The sequence below is a fragment of the Podarcis bocagei genome (assembly GCF_964188305.1).
Source record: "Podarcis bocagei genome assembly, chromosome: 5".
NCBI classification, from domain to species: Eukaryota; Metazoa; Chordata; class Lepidosauria; order Squamata; family Lacertidae; genus Podarcis; species Podarcis bocagei.
This window is the reverse complement of record NC_138129.1, coordinates 56,383,795-56,406,333: the sequence shown is the minus strand read 5'-3', so window position 1 is coordinate 56,406,333 and position 22,539 is coordinate 56,383,795. Positions and strand designations below refer to the sequence as shown.

The following is a 22,539-nucleotide window of genomic DNA, read 5'->3' as shown; positions in this document are numbered from 1 at the left end:
GCAAGTGCTTGGAAGGCCTTTGAACACAATTCCCTCTCATTAGGACAAAAGACTTTGTAATAATTGACTTTGCATTTGAAGAGGAAGTGTGCATTATGTAAATAGGCTACAAGGCCAAATAACTTCCCAAACATGCCATAATCCAATAATAATCCATGTGTCACAAGAGTTTGGGCAGAATCCTTTGTTTTCTCTTAGATCTTCAATATCATAGAGAACTTTTAAGAACTTCTGAAGTTTTATAAGTTCTTCCCTGCCCACATCTCACACACATGGACAGCTTGTACAAATAGAACTTTTATGGAATATCTGGCAGAACCAAGAGGTAAAATATCATGGAATATGATCCACTGAAGTTAAACACTTAAGTGTAACTGCTTAAGTAGCATACACTTAAACCAATTGTACTTGAAAGTTTTGAACTTTGGCTGGATCATAACTATGATTTCAAGCATTTCTCCTTTGTTCTGCAGCCTACCGTAATCTATGGACTCATGAAAAAGAACAGACTTTAATTCATGTATTTCAGACATTTCTATGCTATGATAAAGAAGGCATAAAGAGAATAAAATTAGGGCACAATCTTAATTCCCACTCCCGACCCTGCCAGTACCCTGGAAATTGGTGGCATGGCTACTGCATCTGCAGGCATGCTGCTCTAAACTACCATTGTGGAAGATGGTGATGGGGGGAGGTCCTGCAATCGGTCAATGCCAAAACCAGTGGATCCTGGAGTGATTCAGGTCTTCTCCCTCCCTCTTTCCTCCCCCCCCCCCGAATGTCCCATTCTGAGCTTTCCTCTGGATTCCACTGGCAACTGATGGGCTGCTGGCTGTCCTGAATCCTGGGCAGAGGATCTAATCTATCCCCCTCCCCCAGACCAACATAAGGGAGGGTATGGATTGCTGTGCCTGTCAATAAGTAAAACATTATCAGATAAAAACAGCAACTAAAGAACAGTGTTAAAACAAGTTCAAACACAAAATTTTAAACATTTAAAAATCCAGGATAATAAAAAGGTGATTGTTCGGCAGGGAAAAGGTACCAAAGAATGCTTTCTGGTGGGGAGGAGACACCAACATGGAAAAAGCCCAGGGACAGGCGATCTTTCAGGTAACTTGGTCCTGAGTTGCTCAGGGCTTTATATGCTAACAGCAAGCCCTTGTCATATAACTGCCACTTGGGATAACACTACAGTGGTACCTCTGGTTACAATTTTAATTCATTCTGGAGGTCCATTCTTAACCTGAAACTGTTCTTAACCTGAGGTACCACTTTAGCTAATGGGGCCTTCTGCTGCTGCTGCACCGCTACTGCACGATTTCTGTTCTCATCCTGGGGCAAAGTTCTTAACCCGAGGTACTACTTCTGGGTTAGCGGAATCTGTAACCCAAAGTGTTTGTAACCCAAGGTACCACTGTATATGGAGGTGGCTCCCATTCAGTTGGGGCGGGGGGGCACACATATGAAAGTGGGCCCAAGTGGCATGTACAGTTGTCTGCTTGGACTCTACCTAGTATGAAAATAAATTAGGAGGGGAGAAATGTTCAATAACTTCCCTTAACTTTTGTATACCTGGGATTTTGTTCTCCTAATATGAATCTTTTATAACAGGCATGGAGAACCTGCGATCCTCTAGTTGTTGTTAGACTCCAACTTCAGACTGTCTAAGGATGAAAGGAATTTGAGTCTAGCAACATCCATTGCACCACAGGTTTCCCATCCTGTTATATAACCAACTGAATTGTAGTGGAGAATAAGTTAATAAAAGAAACTGTCCTGTCCCATAAATAAGAAGCAAATTATTAGGAGAAAAAATTAGCTTACTATCGTAATAATAGTAATAAACACATAAAAAACCTTACCTTTTATGTCTATGGATAATGGGAATCTCACAAATAAAAGGGAGAACATATGATTTTACCATAAAAATAATATTGCATTGTATTTTTCCCCACTGGAAATAAATAGTTTAGGGATGTTGGACCAATAAACAAAGAAACAAAACCTTGCTGTGGTGTGGGTCTGTTGCATTCCTCTTTTGATAATGTGTTCATGTCACTTAAGTCCTTATTTAAACTGGGTAAACCTGAGCAGGTCAAAGTTTATTCCATTGGGCCATGACAGAGAAATACAACAGGAAACAGATCACTTTCTTATGCACACTTCTGCAAATACTTGACTCTCCTTTGACTGTTCTAGCTGATAGATTTATGGCAGACTTTCTGGGCAGGCAGTCAATATGATATGGAACTGAACATTCTTTAAAATAAAGATAGGGGAGGAATGCTTTTCTTCTGTGTTGTCCCCTGGATGGAAAAGTAGCCGCCTTGCTGCCAAGGAAGCTTTCTCTTTTCAGATCAAGTGAATGATTCATTTTGGGGCGTCAACTCAGTTATGACAAAAGTGACCCTGATGAGAAGTTCTGATTCTTTTTTTTAAAATGATATTTATTGAGTTTTTACAAATATTAAAAAGTTTCAAAGTTTAGACTTAACAAATAAGAACAAAGAATAACCTTAAAAAAGAAAAAAAGAACTACAAAAGTACAAAAACAGAACACATGAAAAATACGAAATAGAAAACAGTTAACAAAAAGGAAAGAAAAGAAAAAGATCAATAATTTCATATCCTATACTTCATTTACTAGTTTCCTGACCTCCTCACACCTCCCTTTTTGTATTCCAGTTCAGATATTTAATTCAGCAAATCCTTACCCTCTGTCATTTATCTTTACTCAGTATCTTAACCTATTATAACCATGTGTTTATAACCATTGTCAATCCATATTTACATATACTTGATAATCTTTTTACCAATGCCACTTATTTTCCATCCGACATCATTTTAACATTCCTTAATTTTACAGTATTTCTGCAAGTAGTCTTTAAATTTCTTCCAGTCTTCTTCCACCGACTCTTCTCCCTGGTCACGGATTCTGCCAGTCATTTCTGCCAATTCCATGTAGTCCATCACTTTCATCTGCCATTCTTCCAGTGTGGGTAAATCCTGTGTCTTCCAATACTTTGCAATCAGTATTCTTGCTGCAGTTGTTGCATACATAAAAAAGGTTCTATCCTTCTTTGGCACCAATTGGCCGACTATGCCCAGGAGGAAGGCCTCTGGTTTCTTCAGAAAGGTATATTTAAATACCTTTTTCATTTCATTATAGATCATCTCCCAGAAAGCCTCAATCTTTGGGCACGTCCACCAAAGGTGAAAGAATGTACCTTCAGTTTCTTTACATTTCCAGCATTTATTATCGGGCAAATGATAGATTTTTGCAAGCTTGACTGGTGTCATGTACCACCTGTATATCATTTTCATAAGAGAAGTTCTGATTCTAATGGCTCTTTGAGTGCATAGCCCATATTAAGTTCAGACTGCTTCAGTCCATGCCAAACAAATCAGATCCATGCACTGCTGCAGCAGAGTTATCGCTCACCCCAGACTCCCAGGCTGAAGAAACTAGCACCATATGTGTCATGCATTTAAAGCAGCATCATACCACTTTAAACAGTCATGGCTTCCCACAAAGGATCCTGGGAACTGTAGTTTGTTAAGGAATCTCCTGTTCCTCTTGCTGACTTACAGTTTCCAGAGTGGTTTAATAATCAATCTCTTTTCCTAGGTAACTCTGGGAATTCTGGTTCCATGCGCATTTGATGTCACTATAGCATGCTTGGATGTTAAATATATTTACTCATTTAGCACACCTTACCATCCCATTTTCTTTTTCTTTTCTCTCCAGTCCAAAAGAGAAATCAACTACTTCATTTTCTGTTCTTACTGCTGGAAGGAGCGAACCTGCCTACGTAGGTTTTTGGGCAGGCATAATAAAATTATAATGATTTAAAGTTCCATTACAGAAAGAAAACAGTTCCTGCCTCTTTGCCCTCCATGGAGGAAAGCATTTGTGTGTCATTACGATATGCTCACTGTCAATAAAATTGTGAAGCTGTTGCTGCATAGCCATTTAAAATACGTTATCAGAACATCCTGCTTTCAGATCTGTCCTTAACGATTTAAGGCTTTTGATAAGCTTTAATTACACCATTAATTTTTTTCCATTCCAGCATCAGAATATATATATATATATCTGGAAAGCTTCCAAAACTGGGCAATGAAAACTATCTTTGGAATTCTCTAACTACAATAAATTTTAAATGTTGAGACCAAGACCATTAGGTAAAGTGTTGAGTGATAAGCAAGCCCCTCAGTTGTTCTAGGAATGGTGTACTTCTTTATCTTAAAACAAAAAACCCCAACCATCTCAACCCTGTAAGTATAATCCATAGTGTACTGGGGACATATTACCTTATCACCTTTAAGTTTAGACATAACCCAGTGCAGCATTGCTGGCATAGACGTTTTGCCACGGTAGAGAAATGAAGTCATATTTGCATAGAATAGTTCATAGTAAAACAGCTGCAGTCAGAGAGAGGCTTGTTGAGCTACTGAAATGACAGGGTTGCTGAGCATCCAGTTGGACTGGTTCTAGACTTGTCATGCTTAGCCCACTGACTTGGGAGCCCTTTTCTTTTTTCAATAGAAATCATAAGACCACACCAGATTTATGTTGGTGTTACTTTGGAACATGTGGTGTTGGCAATCCAAGACTCTCTTGTTGATATAAGAGTTATTGGACCAGTCAGTCAAATTCTATAAAGAATTTATTATACCAAAACAAATTTCCTATAATATCTTAGTCTGAACTCAATAATGTTGTGTGTAGTCCCAAAAGAGCAAATGGATGAAGTATATGTAATATTTATATATTTTGACCAAACTGCAGGAGGCAGTGGAAGACAGGAGTGCCTGGCATGCTCTGGTTCATGGGGTCACGAAGAGTTGGACACAACAAAATATATAATATAAACATGAAATATTCAGAAATACTTTCCAATTCCTCACTGGGCTGAGTGTTTTACAATGAGTGAGATGCTCATTGTTCTCCAGTATCACACATTGTGCTATTGCAATCATTTTATCAGCTCAAGCATTTCTGCTTGTCAGGCGGAACCATCTCCCCTCTTCTCCCCACAAGCACTGTTCTGGGGGTTCTCTTGACATCCCCCCAAGCTGATTTTGGGGGCATCATGGGAGGAGAGAGGGGAAGGCTCCATTGCATTACTGGGACTCACTGCACTGGCTCACACTAGTGCAACTATTTAGTTGAAACCAGTCCAATATGTCTTCAGCAAATCACATTACCTCACAAACAAACAAAGAAGCCATGACTTATTTCTCCAAAGCTTGCTTTGTTTTTCAGTTGCTTTTGCCTAGTGGTTCTGTAGCTTGGTGGGAGATGGAATCATCATACAAACCATGGTTATCAAGGGTCTTAGATTTGGATGTAGCACCAAACCATAGTTAAAACTCCTGGTTTATAAGCCAACAACAAACAATGGCTCCATGCTTTGGTTTGTTGCCAGAAAGGAAACCATGGGTCCTCTGTTGAGCTAGATCTGGACATTCAGACAAACTACACTTTGGCTGAACAGTCCATAGCTTAGTGTTAAGTGTAAACTAGGCTTCAGAGTCTTCAAAACAGTTCCAAAGGAAAACAAGATGCCAGTCTGTTGCGGCTTTTCCATGCATATTAAGAAATCCATACAACGAACACATTCCTGAAACACCAGTGCAAGCTAGGTGTCTTTCTGGAGGCTATGGAACTGCACTTGTCAGGATGGGGTAGGGTGAGAAAGCAGCAGTGAGGTTGGAACAACTCTGAGGGAAACACTGTTAGCCTAGAGCTCCCTGACCTCACCCGTCCCCATCCTGATGCATGTAGCTTCGCCACCAGGAAGATGCCCCCACCTCAGCCTCTGCCTCCCTCCATGAGCCAACACTGGGCTAAACCTTAATCATTCACTGTTAATAATAAAAGAATGGATGGGCAGACTAAAATTGGAATGCAAATTCAAAGTCTCTTCAATGACATCCTGGCCTCTTCCCGAGGAATGTTCGTATATAAAACTAATACATCCATTTTAACTAGAACCATATTCTGATAAACTGGATGACCTTCTGCTTTGTTAATAAAACCTTTTGTGCCTCTTATGAAAGAACTATGCTGTTGAACAAAATGATGAAGCAAAGTATCTACACATTGTAATAATGGTTCTAATGCAGATCCTGACCCAGATAAAATAAGCCTCCCAGGTGGTGGGTTTCCTGGTTTGTGGCTCTTAGGTTGTATATATAGAGCTTGTGTTCAGCAGGGCTATGTTATCATTAGTATAGCCCAATATAAAGTTTTTAGTGCTAGAATAAATCAAGTCTAAGACCACGCCTGTGCAAAGGAACAGAAAAACACATGTCCACCAGATCATTGGCATAGCTACCTGGTTGAAATTATTCTTCAAATAAAGTAAATAACTAACTAACTTTCCTCTGTTTCTTCCCCAGCTTATTGACTGGGTGGATTGCACACTCCTGGATATTATTATTAATATTAATTTCTTTCTACTTCATATATGGATTGAACTGGATTGAGGGTTTTTTTTACAAATCCATGTTGAAAAACAGATGCAAGCATCCCTTCCAGCAGCAAATCTGATGTGGTGGGCGGGGACAGAGAACATACCGATTTCCTGGCTAAATCATACACCACTCCGAGCAAGGAAGCATCCCTCCTTGACTTACCTCATCTACTGTTCTCCTGTTTTTAATGGGAATGGGGTCCATTGAGAGAAATGTCTTTGGAAATATAATTACATTTTTCCTAGGGTACATAAAAATAGCTTCCTAGCCACAAGTTCTCCCCTGTATTGCCACATTCTCTCTTTGAGCAGCTTATGCTCCAATTTTCTGCCAACTTGAATGGAGCAATTTTTTTGTGAAAGACAACAAAGGTTTGGGAATAAGAAAAGAATTATTTGAACTTTTCCACATGTTCGAAACTCTCAAAGGTCTCATTCAAAAATCACAACTATGAGATTTTAGGAAATATCTTGTTTAAATATTGATTACAACTCTCAAAACTATATTCTAATCTTTTATTTGCATGTTCTGAAGTGCATATAGTACAGTCTGATGCACGTTAGTTATGACTAAGGGATTGAAATAGATGGAACTTTTAATTAACTTACTTATGACTATCTTTTTTCCTTTGATTTCCTTTGGGTTGTGCTTTTGTACAAGTTTTGTTGGGCTAGCACCATCATACCTAACTTGTTGACTGATGCTATAGATAGAGGGGTTTGTGTGTCTGTGTGTGTGTGTGTATGAAGACAGACCATATGCCTTATTTTCCAACTGTGTTTTGTTGAAACTTTCATTTAAACTGAAATGCAGGGAGTTATACAAAATTCAGACAGAGAAGAGGACCACATGATTTCCACTCCTACAAAATGGATGATGTTACTTTCCCCACCACCCTCATTTTTTTAAAAAAACTGCTCGAAAAGTGGCTTTTTAAAGTACTGTAGTGCTATAGGATAAATACAAAAATTACACAGAGATTATGATTTCTCAGGGATTTACTGAATATCTCTTTAATAGTGTGTGTGTGAGAGGGGAGTGGGGAGGAAGAGGAGAGAGATTTTCCCTCAAGGTGTTCACAAGATGTACATTCAGTTCTTGAAGACTTGAAATGCAATGGCGATGACTCTGAGGATACCAAAAATAAGAAAGGGTCGGGAATCAGATGTGGAAATCTGCAGCTAGGACTGCTACTGATTTTCTACATAATCCCAAAAGTTGATCACAAAACAGCACCAGCTGTTACAATTAAAAATCATACAGCATCTAGCACAGTCTGCTGTTTATGGAGCATTCAGTCTTTGTGTGGAGAAAAAGGCTCAGTACCCCACACATTCCCCCATCACTTTCCTTATTGCAAAAAATTGCTGGTTTTTTAAAAGTGGCTTTGTCACGTAAGAATGCTGTAATCCACTTTAATTGTGCAAACCTACATTTGCTGGTATGTGATTGAATCCCTCCTGCAATATAATGACAATGCGGAAGCATCCTTAATATTTTGTTCTTATATTTTTATCTCCAGGGAGGGGGAAGAGGTGTTTTGAGGGATGTTCTGCCTTGACTACCCAAACAACTTTGCTGACCTTGAGTCCTGTTTACCTTGACTTGGAGATGGGAGTGGCATTTACTGCTCTGCCTCAGGTAGCAAAATGTTTGGGGCAAAGACAAGAGTTCCCTGATGGTAGCCCTCAGGTCAAGGCTTGGCCAAGATTGAACTTGGGTACCAAATGAGGTCTTCTGCTATGTGAATCGGCTACCCCTGCCCAGAGAGTTGTCTTGTGTCTCTTTTTCTGTTGGCGTGTGTGGGCTGTGTGTGTGTGTGTGTGTCTTTGTCTTTCATTGGCCTAGATTGCACAAAAACACACATGGTATATTTACATTCTTCTTTTAAAGTCAAATGGTGTGTACATATATATAGGATATCAATATATAACCAAGGGAGTATCATTATCCTGTTCCTCTGCTGCAATGCAAAGCAAAGTTTTAGGTCCACCACCTTCACAATGTGGAGTGTTTAGCTGTGCCAGCAGAAAATTGTGATGGAAAACCCATTGCAGTCATGGAAATGCTGACTCAATGAAAACCCAAGTTCTCTTTCTTGTACTTCTCCTGTTAGGTTTGGGAGTGGGTGTGTAAACTCCCAAGGAATTGCACTATACAAACTGGAGAGATTGGATTGTTTTTGCTTTCTTTATTTTGCAGAATGGGGCTGTAGCCTGCACTTCAGGGAGAAACAAAAGATAATGCTGTTAGCTGTATCCTGCATGTGGTATATATTTTAATACAATGATTCCCTGCAAAGCCAAAATGGCCAGCCCATTTGGAAATCTCTCACAAGTATAACACCATGCAATTTATATAGCTGCAATAGCCATGAATTCTCTTTCTCCTTTTCCTCTGACATTCCATACTGCCATTATTCCTTCCTTGTCATCTCTGCTTCTAGAGCTGCACTTTGCAGTATAATCATTTTGAAAAGCATTGTCCCCTGCTTCTCATTTTAATTTCCTAAGCACAATTTATTTGCAAAAAAAATTAGTTCACAATGACCCTGAGAGTCAGGCCACTATTATTTGTATTTTACAGATGGAGAAGTGATCCTTTCCCAACGCTACCTACGAAGCACCTCCACTGGTCCTTGAACCAAAATGCTCCAAGTCCTGCTAGTGTTACCCAGTTTTGCCATGTTAAACATAACATATTACTCTGTTTTCCACAACTTCCTGGAAAATACACTCCCCTCTCTCACAGATATTTCTGTATAGATAGCTGGGAGGTTGGGGTCAGTCTGGAAACTCTGGGCCATATGCACAATTAATTACCCACTTCTTGTCTTGTTTAATGAGGAGTAGTTCCCTATGTAAGCTCACATCCTGAAGCTGAAACAGTTGAGCCAACAGCAGCAGTTGTCACTTTAATAATCACACAGTCCCACACTTCCCACCTTTATTTTCCTTGTTGCAGCCTGAAATAACCATAAACAGTTCTCCCAGAAGTTTTAAAGGTCTATAAATCACACAAGCAGGTGTCTTCTATGTCATATATTTTACAGCAAATTTATAAAATGTGATGTTTTTCTGACCTTTGTTAGCACTAAGTTTCAGCACACATAAGAACGGCAGTGTATTCATTTTAAAAAATGGTGTAATTGGACAGCTTTGTCTTTTAAATGTTTTAGTACTTACTGTATGCTTTCCTTATAGGTATATAAAGTGCTCTCAGTAGCTACTTTGTTTTGATTCACTAGGACACGAAGCTCGAGCATGCGTTGTTACATGAGAGCAGTGCCCAAGCGTAATTTATTTGAGCCTGGTCCAAGCTTGGAGCACAGTCCTTGTCTCACCAAAGATCTACTGCAATTGGTGTCCATTTACTATGCTTACATCCTTTTGTTTCTGCCTGCCTAATTCTACTTACAGTCCAGGGGTTGGCAAGGTTTACCTCGCCTGGGCTGGTTCACTCCAGTGGAGATCCCTCTATGTGCTGGGTCACATGTGTGTGTGCGATTTCTGGTGTCTGCGCATTCACAGACGTGATTTCCGGCACTGCAGAGTGAGTCCCCATGCTGTGCTGTGCCAGTTTAGTGCAGTGCACGGGGACTCACCAAGTGGGCGGCTCGGTTGGGGGCGGCTCGGGGGCCGGTTAAACGACCCCCGTGGGCCGCTTGTGGTCCATGGGCCATAGGTTGCCTACCCGTTATAGTCCAGTGTTGTCAACTCCTTCTCCTTCTCCTTCTCCTTCTCCTTCTCCAGGCAGGATTTCATAGGTAAACATCCCTTTAGACACCATTCCTTAATCAGGGTAGCACATACCTTATCAGGTGGGCACTTCAGATACTAAAAAAAGAACCCCACAGCTGTGTTTCAGCCCATTTGATGGCTTACAGATAAAGACTTTCTGGTTTTTAACTCTGTCCCCAAAGCCACCTGCAAGAAAGACTTGAATCTATCTTCTGAACATGTGAGGCTAAAGATAGAGAATAGTTCTTTAGAGAGTTTGAAAGAGGAATCTTGGCTTGTGGTACATGTATTCATTGCACTCACCTCTAGGGAACAGGGTCTACATATTTCTATATTGTTTCAAAAACCTGTGAACCAGAGGTCATAAGGGAACAAAAGAAATACATCTGTACATACGGAAGCAATGCTTTTCCCAAATCACTTTCAACTCTTTTTAAAGAACTATGGTATGAATCCAATTATAGCCAAGTCAGATATTTCTCAATATACAGAAACAAGTGTTCCTACTAGTCCTAATAGCGGGCTGTTTCCCTTGAGTACTAGGTACTATGCTTTGGACTATGAGATGAGAATTGCTTTTATTTTCAATAGATTTTTAAAAAGAGATTTGTATAATAAAGTAAGCCCTGTCCCATTCCAGAGAGTGTATGGTTCTCTATCTGAACACTTGAGGTTCTCCTTTTTTATATATAACAAAATGTTTTATAAAAGAAATACATGTCTATGATTCTATGTTAAAAAAAAAATCAATGCACATGACCCATCACTGAATACTTCTGATTAAGAAAGAAGAATATCACACAAATCAACAAGGAACAGCTACATTTGAGCCAAGCATGATGTATGTCTAATGATAGAAATGGGGAGAAAGTGGGGGGTATCTTTGATTAATGGACTAACCAACAGCATTCAGAATGTGGAAACAGTGGCCTATTCCCCTCTGTCACTTCATGTTCCATCGCACCCTTCTTTTGATGAGCCAGGTTTATTTTATTTCCCCCCTAGCATGACCTCTTCCTGACACTTATTATTCACTTCCATTTCAGCTCCCTAACTTCATCAACACAACCCTTCCTCCACATGAACAGGTTACAGCACAGGAAATTGACAGCTACTTCCGCCAGGAACTCATCTACAAGAGGAATGAGAGAATGGGGAAAAGAGTGATAACCCTCTTAAGAGACAATACTGACAAGAGCTTCTTCTTTGCCTTTGGAGCAGGTAGGGTCTGGTTTTGTTGATTTCCACATATACTAGTGACACACAGAGAGAGACAACTGTTATGTCCCTTTTCCTGTAGGCTGCATATACATGTTTTCAGCATTTTCCACAAAGAAAAGTGCTACCTGCTGTTTTGCAATGGCATTTGCAGTATAGTCAAACGTTGCCTGCCTGTCCGCTAATTTGCAGCAGACCTATGGAGCACAATTTCGTAAGCTTAAAATGGATTCAAACTTAAGTCGAGAAACACGCCTCTTGCTAACTTTGCTGCCGAGGAGGGATTTGGAGTGCCAAACTAGAACAGAATGCAGAATTTCACAGCTGGCAACTAAGTTTCCATTGAAGTGAAGCAAAACAAGCAATCACATGTTTAGGATATTGACATAAAATTGGATCCAAAGGTCTCATTTAAGGAGACCTTAAGATGAACTCCAACCATCATTCATTTTGTGGAGGAAGGGGGAGCAAGCAGGAAAAGTGGGAGGGGGGATATTTTAAAACAACATATGTATTGCATGTGGGAATACACACTAGTCCCCTGTATGTATTCTGGCCTCAGTCCAGTACTGGAGTTTCCAATTTATTATTTGCCTCCCATGGAGTCAGCATGTTTCTACAATAGGTACAAGCCTACTTCATGCATATCCACTTAGAGTGTCAGGTTTCTGCGATCTGCTGTACCCTGGGAGAATGAGATGATCGCAAACACTTAGAGTGATCCTTCCTCCTCCTTCCCAAACTGAAAACAGATGCTGTTTATTGAGCAGCATCATTTCAATAAAAGTGTGGAAAAGAAAGTTGTGCAAAAAGTTTGTTCTCCTTTGGTCACAGCTAATGTAAGCCATGCTGCGAAGAAAACAAATGGTAATTCTATCATCTCTTTATTGCCAGGATATGGCATGAAAGACAAAAGGCACCCAGTGGTATGGAACCATTGATTTATTGAATGACTAGGACCATCTCATTCTCTACATTTGCCGGTATTTCATTCTTCAGCCAATGAGACAGCGGGAATGTCATCATGTTACTCATGGGATTATTAAAATAGTTAATAATTAGCAGCTGTGAATATGGCAGGTCACTGACTGGGACATAAATCTTAAGGTGGTTTTGTAATGATATAAATTATTAGGTTAGAATTGTTTCTGATCTGCTAGGTTATGGCATCAGAATAAAAGTATCAGTTTAAAGTCTGTATGCGGACATTGGACAGGAATAGAGCCCAATGGAGCTCAATTCTAACAAATCCTTTTTGAGCACAAATTGTGGAAAACCCATTTCACATGAAATTTCTAAGTTATCTTTTGTTTTAATTCTTCTCTTGAGATTCCATCTACACATAAGAGGCCGTATACATTCTTGCTTAGTCTGGAATGGAAGTCGTATAAGAAAGTTTGGATTCATGCATCTTCACAACTCAGCTTCTAAAATATATTTACACACAGAGAGAAAGTGTATCATGCATATATGTTGTACCTCATTGGAAGAAATTATATTTTTGTTGAGTCATAATTTCCCGTGGAAGGCACTGTGTGTGTCCCTAGCCATCTATGGATACAGCTGTGGGTACTCATGATTTTGCACCTGAAAAATACCATGGTCATGGGCATTATTGCTGGGATGTAGCAGTGGTGTCTGTGAAGGAGTCAGTTTTTACACATTAGGCTCTCCATATCATGGCATCTATCTGTGGTTCTGCTTCTAGTTCCCAGTCAGCAGCTCATTCTTTCAGAGGACTTGGTCAAAAATAGAAAAGGGATGAATGGGCCAAAGCTCTAATGCCAAGGCCCTTGCCAGTCTGCTGCTGTTAACATAAATGTCACCCCTTTACAACCTTTTCTTGCCATGGAGTTAGCAGCAGTGGTGAATGTGTGTGTGCATGGATACCAGACAGGAGATGGGAGAGTGATAATTTCTACTATTGGTTTTGAATAGGAGTTCCAGCATGAGTGTTGATGTGTTCTGCTGCTTTTAAGAAACTGCTGCTACATATGCCAAAGGACAGTGCTTTGTTTCTTTGCAACAGAGATAAAAGAATATTCCATTATAATTAGTGTTTGTGAATATGACTGGAAGCCTGTTTGAGCTTCATCAGAGCTATATAAGGAGTTCTTGATAAACAAGCATTCTCTTTAATGAATAACCTTGGTCTGGAGGGTACACAAATGTATCCCTGGGGGTTGTCAGGAAACATGGAAGAGATTTTGAATGTCTGAACTGCCATGTTAACCCTTCACATCAACACAAACCTTCCAGAGTTGAAAGGAAAAGTCTTCTCCTTTTATTACAACTCAACCTTGTGAGCTTCTGAACGGGCAATTGTAGCTTATGAAATCTATAAGACTTGTAGCACTGACATCTTTACAACAGCAGTTTTCTACTCAAGCCATTCTGTCAGGAAAGACCAGAGATGTTGGGCATTGCCTTAAATTCATTAGAGCAACACATAATAGTGTGTGGTTGTTGTTGTTGTTGCTTTACTAATAAACAGTTTGCATGGCAAGCAGCACAAAATGAAATACACATCAGAATACACTGTATTGAGCTTTAGTTGCTGTGGATCAAGTCACTGCCCCAGTTGCAGCTTCTTGGTGGAAATTTCTAGGCTCAAGGTGGAATAATTTTCAACCTCTTCAGTAATTACCATCATTTCCAAGCAGCTACAGCAGTATCCATAGAGCCTCATAATATGTTCTCCACATAATATGTTGGGATGCATCATATGGAGGAATACATTGGCTGCATGAGCTGCCCTGTTTAAAAGCTGCTAAAACACTTTCCCCAAACTACTATCATACTCTTATGAGCATAGGCCTTTTCAGGCATTTCTTTCTCCATGCACTTAATGAATGAACTCACCACCTGCTTTCTCTGTGGACCTCCAGGAGTTAGAGAATGACTATCTGCAGAGGAGGGTGGAGGGTGAGTTGTGTAGGCATGCCACACTTTGCAGAGCCCTGATTACTCTTCAACTCATGGAGAGCAACTCATGGAGAGCAATGGAAGGGGTGGGTTTAGCATACACGTCCCTGGTTCCTCCTCCATGTGACATTAACTGTGTGGATAAAGCAGTAGCTGATGAGGGATTAAAAGTATGAGACATGATACAATGTTGTGTGAAACCTCATCCTTGCAGTGCAACATTGCAGAAAAGATACATGGATAAAAATCACTTTACACTATTATCATTGGCCAGACAGTGGCATGTACATGTTGGCGTGCCCTGATAAGGAGCCATAATACTTAATAATACTTTGTATGAATCTAGGCAGTTTCAAGTGTTCTTAGCATCTCTCAGGCATTTTCAGTAATCCTTACATCAGCCCTGTACAAAAGACATTATTACTTCCATGGTGTGGATGGTGTACTAAGACTGGTAGATACTGACTTGTGATGAGTTTGTGGCAGTGGTGGGATTTAAAGGTGCAGTTTCAGCCACTATGCCTCAATGGCAGATGATCCTATAGTGGTCCCTTCATTTGTTACACTTTGGGGCAATCTCTTAGGTGAAATTACATACATATTTTTCAAATCACCTACAAAACACAAGACACTATTGAACTTCCATAGGCCGCTCTGAAATGCCTCTATTCCCCACAGCCACGTACTACATGATTGCAGTGCTAAACCATCATTACAGCTGAGCTCAAATTTCATTTATTGGAAACCCATAGGATTGCTTTCCAAAACCAAACTCAAAGTCTGCCTTGAAATATACCACACTCCCAGGCTCACACAAATTGGAAAGGTTCCAGAAATATCAACAAGAATGAGTCAGAGTCTGGAAATTGTGCAATATGGCAATGGACATGCAATTGGATTCCACAAGGGAGGCTAATCTGGGCTGTATTTCTAGGAATGGGGGCATATGGGAATGCCTCAGATCGCTCAACCCGTTGGATACTGCTTTGTAACTCACTTAAGGGAAAATATTTGGATTTAAGATTATTTAGTCCTGTTCAATCCCACCAGACCAGACACGCCATTACTTTATCTAAGGGCTTGCTGAAATATACATTTGATGGAGAAGTGGGAAGTGGTAAAGAATAAATAACCTTTGTCTTTACGACACCCTGCCTACCCCTACATTCTGCATCTGCATCTTATCGTCTGAAAGATGATAAGCAGCCATGTGTTTGGGTCATTCCTCCTGCTAGTCTTATGAGTAGCACTTGTTCCTCCTCATTTATTCTCTAATACAGCCATATCCAGAGCGCCATGAAATACAAAGAACTGGAATTTGGGAGTATTTAATGCAGTCTCCCACTTAAAGTGAATATTTTGATTAAAATTTTGAAAATCAAGACATTCTAGATGTAGACTGTAGGCATCTACATCCAGTTTGAAGTTCCATTCCGCTATCTCCCCCAGAGATGGAGTCTGTGGCAGGCATGGGCAAACTCAGCCCTCCAGATGTTTTGGGACTACAATTCCCATCATCCCTGACCACTGGTCCTGTTAGCTAGGGATGATGGGAGTTGTAGTCCCAAAACATCTGGAGGGCTGAGTTTGCCCATGCCTGATCTGAGGTCTCCACTGTTACATGCCCATCAGTCCCACCCCTATTTGCTCCCCTATCAGATGTTCTCAGAAATACATGGACATCTGGGGTAGGGCCAGGAGGCATGGTGGGATAGCAGGTGTGCTTCCAATTCCCCATCACTGTTTGCTTTATGTATGGAGGGTGAATTAGTGATTGGGGCTTCACTCTCATATGCACTTTCTACTTTCTAGACCTGTGTAAGTTCAACTGACACTTTCGAAGAATCCCTAACTTTCCCAGGTCATTTACCTTACGCATGCACGCGCACGCACACACACACACGTTAAAAAACCTTTTGAAAAGTTAGAACATTGCAGAAGTGTTGCATCTATGCACATTGCATGAGACGTTTAGATTTGCAAATTGGAGCAATAAATATAAACTTGTGCAAATTACATTGTATGGCTGTGTGTTTATAGGAGTTAGATTTTATGGTGGCAGAATTTGGGACATTCTAGAGCACGATTCCTGAGCTCTTGGATATAGTGTGCGCTGTCTGTTAAAATACAATTGTTATTCCAGGACATTAGGCTTGATTATAACCCTTTGGGGATTAAATAAATGGGTTAGCTTGACACGCTTTGGAGTAGAGTTGGTCTTTGTTGGAAAGCTTCGCCCTTGTGAACTCAAGTGATTGATAGACAGCACATTGTACCAGGCAAACTTGTAAGTGATGAAGTGAACAGGGAGTTTCCCAACTGCCTTCTCCAGCTGAGAAATAGCCAAGCAGCCAGGATCACATGTGCCATTAAAAAGAGTTAATATTTTGGCAACAAAGAATACACACATAAAATCAATGTTTAAGGGGAGAATGTCTTCTGGCTTATTTCATTTTTATGGGCAAATAATTTGCAAGTAACACATATGATAACAAACAGAATTTATGTATGCTGTTAATTTGGGCTTTATTTTTCTTAAGAAGTCTGACTTACTTATGTTCACTTCAACTTTGCCTTTTATTCTAAAATTATCTTTGCCACTTTGGGACTTGATGGCTGAGTTTATCACCTCTGAAATTAAGGCAGGGTTCAAGGACACAATGTTTGCTAACTGTTTGATCATGGGAGGAAATCATGTTTAGCTAAGCAACAGAAGGCTGTGCTCCTAAGGCCAGTTAGGAACTAAACACATGCCACATAAATATGGCTCAGATTTAGGAGGCAGCATGCTGGTTTCAGTGCCACCTACCTCGCAGCCAAAAGTTGTAGCATGCAATTTTGTTTCTGTATGTTTCTTCCTTATAATTCATTGGGCTGAAGAAAAGAGCCTTCATATTTTTCAGGCTCCATACACACATTTTACTCTAGAAGCAATGGAACCTGAGTAAAGTCTGTTCTGCAAGTCCGTTCGACTTCCAAAACGTTTGGAAACCAAAGCACAGCTTCTGATTGGCTGCAGGAAGCTCCTACAGCCAGTCGGAAGCCGTGGATGCCCTGTCAGACTTTTGGGTTCCAAAGAAAGTTCACAAACCGGAACACTCACTTCCAAGTTTGCGGCATTCGGGAGCCAAAATGTCCAAGTACCAAGGTGTTTGGGATCCAAGGTACTGTTCTTTTCTATGCAGTCCACACATAATCTCAATCTAGTGCATATTTTTGCCTCTGAAAAGTGCTTCTGAGCAACTGATTTAATTCCAAAAATAAAAGCTTTACAGCTTGATTCTGCATTATCTCCCAGTGTATCCATTTGAAAATACAGGGGTACCTCGGGTTACATACGCTTCAGGTTACATACACTTCAGGTTATAGACTCCGCTAACCCAGAAATATTTCCTCAGGTTAAGAACTTTGCTTCAGGATGAGAACAGAAATCGCATGGTGGCGGCGCAGCGGCAGCAGGAGGCCCCATTAGCAAAAGTGGTGCTTCAGGTTAAGAACAGTTTCAGGTTAAGAACGGACCTCTGGAACGAATTAAGTACTTAACCCAGGATACCACTGTAGAAGAAAACTGGTGGTCTCACCTGCCCGATGATGTTGTGGGTGGGCTTATATGGAGAGAGTGCAATTACAACTACCTTCACCTGGGGCACGTGCAGGGAAGAAAAGGAGTGGATAACTTTTTTAATTGTGTTTTTCAATTAGCCACACCCATCCTTGTGGAGGGCAAGAACTAAAGCCAGTCTAGATTGAAAGCTGCATGTTGAGAGTGAGCATGAAATTTTTCTGTGCCACAAATAGGCTAGTGTGTATGCTGCTTCAGTCAGCATTGATTAACACTGATCCATGAAACAGGAAACGGATGTGAACAGGATAAGCAAGGGACACAATCCATAGTTCTAATCAGTGGATGGTTTCCGTTTATATAGCTCCATTTTTTGTAGGAAAAATTCACAGTTGGTAATGGGTATGACTATACAAGAACAACAATCACACAATACCATTTTCGTGTGTTATCTGTCATTGAGCTGGATTGATTATGGAGAAAATCTCATAGTAAATCAGTGGAAGATCCCCACTGATGCACCATTTCCCTCTTTCTCTTCTTTTTAAGGGGATTTGAGTCTTAATGTAGTAGTGATGGTGGTGGTGGTGGTGGGTGTAAGGGGAAGCATTAGTAGAGGATTTAAGAATTTGTTCAATAGAAAACAAGTGAGTACAGTTTCACTTAGTGAATGGCCTGGGAGATATGTAGAGCACTTGAGTCTTTGGGTTAATTCAGTTAAACAATGAAGCTGTTTGTATAAGTTTACAGCCACTGCAGTTGAGAAACACACAGCAAATTCAGAATCTGTCTCCTACTAAATTTAGTAGAATCGGATTACACAAAAGATGTTTAAGATAAATAAGATTTAAACAATAGGGGTTCTACTGCAATTGGATTAATGGTAGAATCCCTTTGAGATGTGGTTAGGCTTAAGCTCTCTAAATAGTCTATATTCTTTTGCCTAATTCATTTAACCATTGTTTTAATAAGTTCCCAAAATATATTAGGTATTTGACAGAAATTTATTGTGAAAAATAGCTTGTGGAAAAAAAGGATGAGTAGCAGCTAGATTGAAAACATAGTGAAAATTCTGTGTCCCTTTTAGCAAAATGACACTTGGCTACAACATCGATCTTAGCCAAAAGGCCGAGAAGCAATGACACTTTGGCTACAACATGTTGGCATCATCTGTTGACTTGTTTGGCACTTTTCTTCAAGATTTTATCATTCATTGTGATGCTCTGGCGTGACCCACCAGATGAAGGCCAAAGCGAAAAAGTAGAGTCTTCGTTTCAGTCTAATGATTTACTTACAGTCATTGGGCATGACACAGACAACCAGTTCAGTGATTCATCTGCATGGTGTGAGTGTCATTAGGCATGGAATAGCTCACACTTTCCCCAGGGGCAACTGGATTTTAGGAAACTCAAATTTTGTTTTGGGTATGCCACAACAAGCTACCACTATCCTTCAATTACCACACACAGGAGTAAAATGAGAGTAAATAATAAAATAATGCCTGCATATATGTGAGGAATACTTAAATTCAAAGACCCTTCTTCAGAGACAATCTCTCTGTTCTAACTGATGACATAATCACCTTTGGGTATCAGAGGGTGAGCAGAGGCAACCAGGGACAGAATCTGGTAAACTTACAAAATAAAAGAGTGAACTAATGTTTCACAATTGCTGGAATCACATCTGTCCATGCATATTTGGGAAAGTTGTGGAATGTATTTCCCAAAAAAGTTTATTTTAAAAAGTAAAAATGTGAAGTGCAAATTGACAGACTGAAGGAAATTTGGAAATACAGTGGAACCTCGGTTTTTGAGCGTCTCAGAAGCTGAACATTTCAGTTTTCGAACACAGAAAACCCAGAAGTAATTGCTTCTGTTTTCGAATATACCTCGGAAGTCAAACGGCTTCCGAGGCACGTTTCTCCATTTTCTTAATGGAATTTGCCGACCGTCAATTGAGCCTCAGTTGTCGAATGTTTTGGAAATCGAACGGTCTTTCAGAATGGATTACATTTGACAACCAAGGTTCCACTGTAGCTTCAAGTGAACAGTGAAAATCCACCAGTCACAACGAAATTGTGAACGCCACCTCCTGTCCCCACTGAAACTGCGTTAATGTTTCAATTAGTCTGGCAAAACTTCTGTGGAACAATGTTAATGTTAACCACTTTATTTCTAATGCAAATAAACCATTGGCTATCTCAGAATCACTCACTTATTTCCTGTGTTTTGCCCAGTGATAAGAACAACCAAGTGGGTAGTACTAAGACCATAGCTGTCAACATTTCCCTTTTTTAAAAGGAAATTCCCTTATTCTGAATAGGATTCCTTGCAAGAAAAGGGAAAAGTTGACAGCTATGACTAAGACAGAAGTTTAATTAAAGTTCTCTGTCATTCATAGTCATCAGGCTATACTGAGATCAGGCAGTGAGAGCACTAGGAATGGTCTAGGGTTTGGACCCATAAATTGAAGTTACATTCACCTTACACCATATAATGTCAAGTGTTTGACAGGTGCATGGTTCCAGGAGAGCTTGACATGTCTTGATCCAGCCCACTGACTAGATTCAGTTTTCTGCCCCTATGTTTCACACATAGGCTATTTCATATTTTTGACTGGAAAAAGATAAATCACAACTACAGAGGCTGAATGAGTACCAGTATGAAAATGTAATGTTTGCCCATTAGTGTGAATAGTTTCAAAACAGATGGATAGATGCTTGTATGCTTGTAAAGCCTTTCCACCTTTCTTCACCTCTCATCAACTGGGAGCCAGAGCTACCTCTTGTCTTCCTAACAGCTAGTCATTGAGACCTCATCCTCTGGACTGGTGTAAATCAAAATAAGCTCCCTTCACTCTAAAATGTCTTCACCATCCTCATCTGTAAAGAACCTGAGAATCATAGAATCATAGAATCATAGAGTTGGAAGAGACCACAAGGGCCATCGAGTCCAACCCCCTGCCAAGCAGGAAACACCATCAGAGCACTCCTGACATATGGTTGTCAAGCCTCTGCTTAAAGACCTCCAAAGTAGGAGACTCCACCACACTCCTTGGCAGCAAATTCCACTGTCGAACAGCTCTTACTGTCAGGAAGTTCTTCCTAATGTTTAGGTGGAATCTTCTTTCTTGTAGTTTGGATCCATTGCTCCGTGTCCGCTTCTCTGGAGCAGCAGAAAACAACCTTTCTCCCTCCTCTATGTGGCATCCTTTTATATATTTGAACATGGCTATCATATCACCCCTTAACCTCCTCTTCTCCAGGCTAAACATGCCCAGCTCCCTTAGCCGTTCCTCATAAGGCATCGTTTCCAGGCCTTTGACCATTTTGGTTGCCCTCCTCTGGACACGTTCCAGTTTGTCAGTGTCCTTCTTGAATTGTGGTGCCCAGAACTGGACACAGTACTCCAGGTGTGGTCTGACCAGAGCAGAATACAGTGGCACTATTACTTCCCTTGATCTAGATGCTATACTCCTATTGATGCAGCCCAGAATTGCATTGGCTTTTTTAGCTGCCGCGTCACACTGTTGGCTCATGTCAAGTTTGTGGTCAACCAAGACTCCTAGATCCTTTTCACATGTACTGCTCTCAAGCCAGGTGTCACCCATCTTGTATTTGTGCCTCTCATTTTTTTTGCCCAAGTGCAATACTTTACATTTCTCCCTGTTAAAATTCATTTTGTTTGTTTTTGCCCAGTTCTCTAATCTGTCAAGGTCGTTTTGAAGTGTGATCCTGTCCTCTGGGGTGTTAGCCACCCCTCCCAGTTTGGTGTCATCTGCAAATTTGATCAGGATGCCCTTGAGTCCATCATCCAAGTCGTTGATAAAGATGTTAAATAAGACCGGGCCCAAGACAGAACCCTGTGGCACCCCACTAGTCACTCTTCTCCAGGATGAAGAGGAACCATTGATGAGCACCCTTTGGGTTCGGTCAGTCAGCCAGTTACAAATCCACTGAGTGGTAGCAGAGTCAAGACCGCATTTTACCAGCTTCTTTACAAGAATATCATGGGGCACCTTGTCAAATGCCTTACTGAAATCAAGGTAGGCTATATCCACTGAGTTCCCTTCATCTACCAGGCTTGTAATTCTGTCAAAAAATGAGATCAGGTTAGTCTGACATGACTTATTTTTCAGAAATCCATGCTGACTATTGGTGATCACAGCATTCCTTTCTAGGTGCTCACAGACTGTTTGCTTAATGATCTGCTCCAGAATCTTCCCTGGTATTGATGTCAGACTGACTGGGCGATAATTATTTGGGTCCTCTCTTTTCCCCTTTTTGAAAATAGGGACAACATTTGCCCTCCTCCAGTCTGCCGGGACTTCGCCTGTTCTCCAGGATTTCTCGAAGATGACTGCCAGTGGTTCTGAGATCACATCTGCCAGTTCTTTTAATACTCTTGGATGCAGTTCATCTGGCCCTGGAGACTTGAATACATCTAAACTAGCCAAATATTCTTGTACTGTCTCCTTAGTTATTCTGGGCTGTGTTTCCTTTGCTGAATCATTTGCTCCAAATTCTTCAGGTCGGGCATTGTTTTCTTTATCGGAGAAGACTGAGGCAAAGAAGGCATTGAGGAGTTCAGCCCTTTCTGTGTCCCCTGT

At 40.5% G+C, this 22,539-nt stretch overlaps 1 protein-coding gene across 1 annotated transcript in view; it reads left to right on the top strand.

Moving 5' to 3' along the window:
• Positions 1-22,539, top strand: part of TRABD2B (TraB domain containing 2B) — a 252,380-nt gene that overhangs the window by 166,090 nt on the left and 63,751 nt on the right. The window contains exon 4 of the mRNA XM_081193184.1: positions 11,273-11,447. Within this exon, the coding sequence (XP_081049310.1) occupies positions 11,273-11,447 (175 nt within the window). The remainder of the gene's footprint in view (positions 1-11,272; positions 11,448-22,539) is intronic.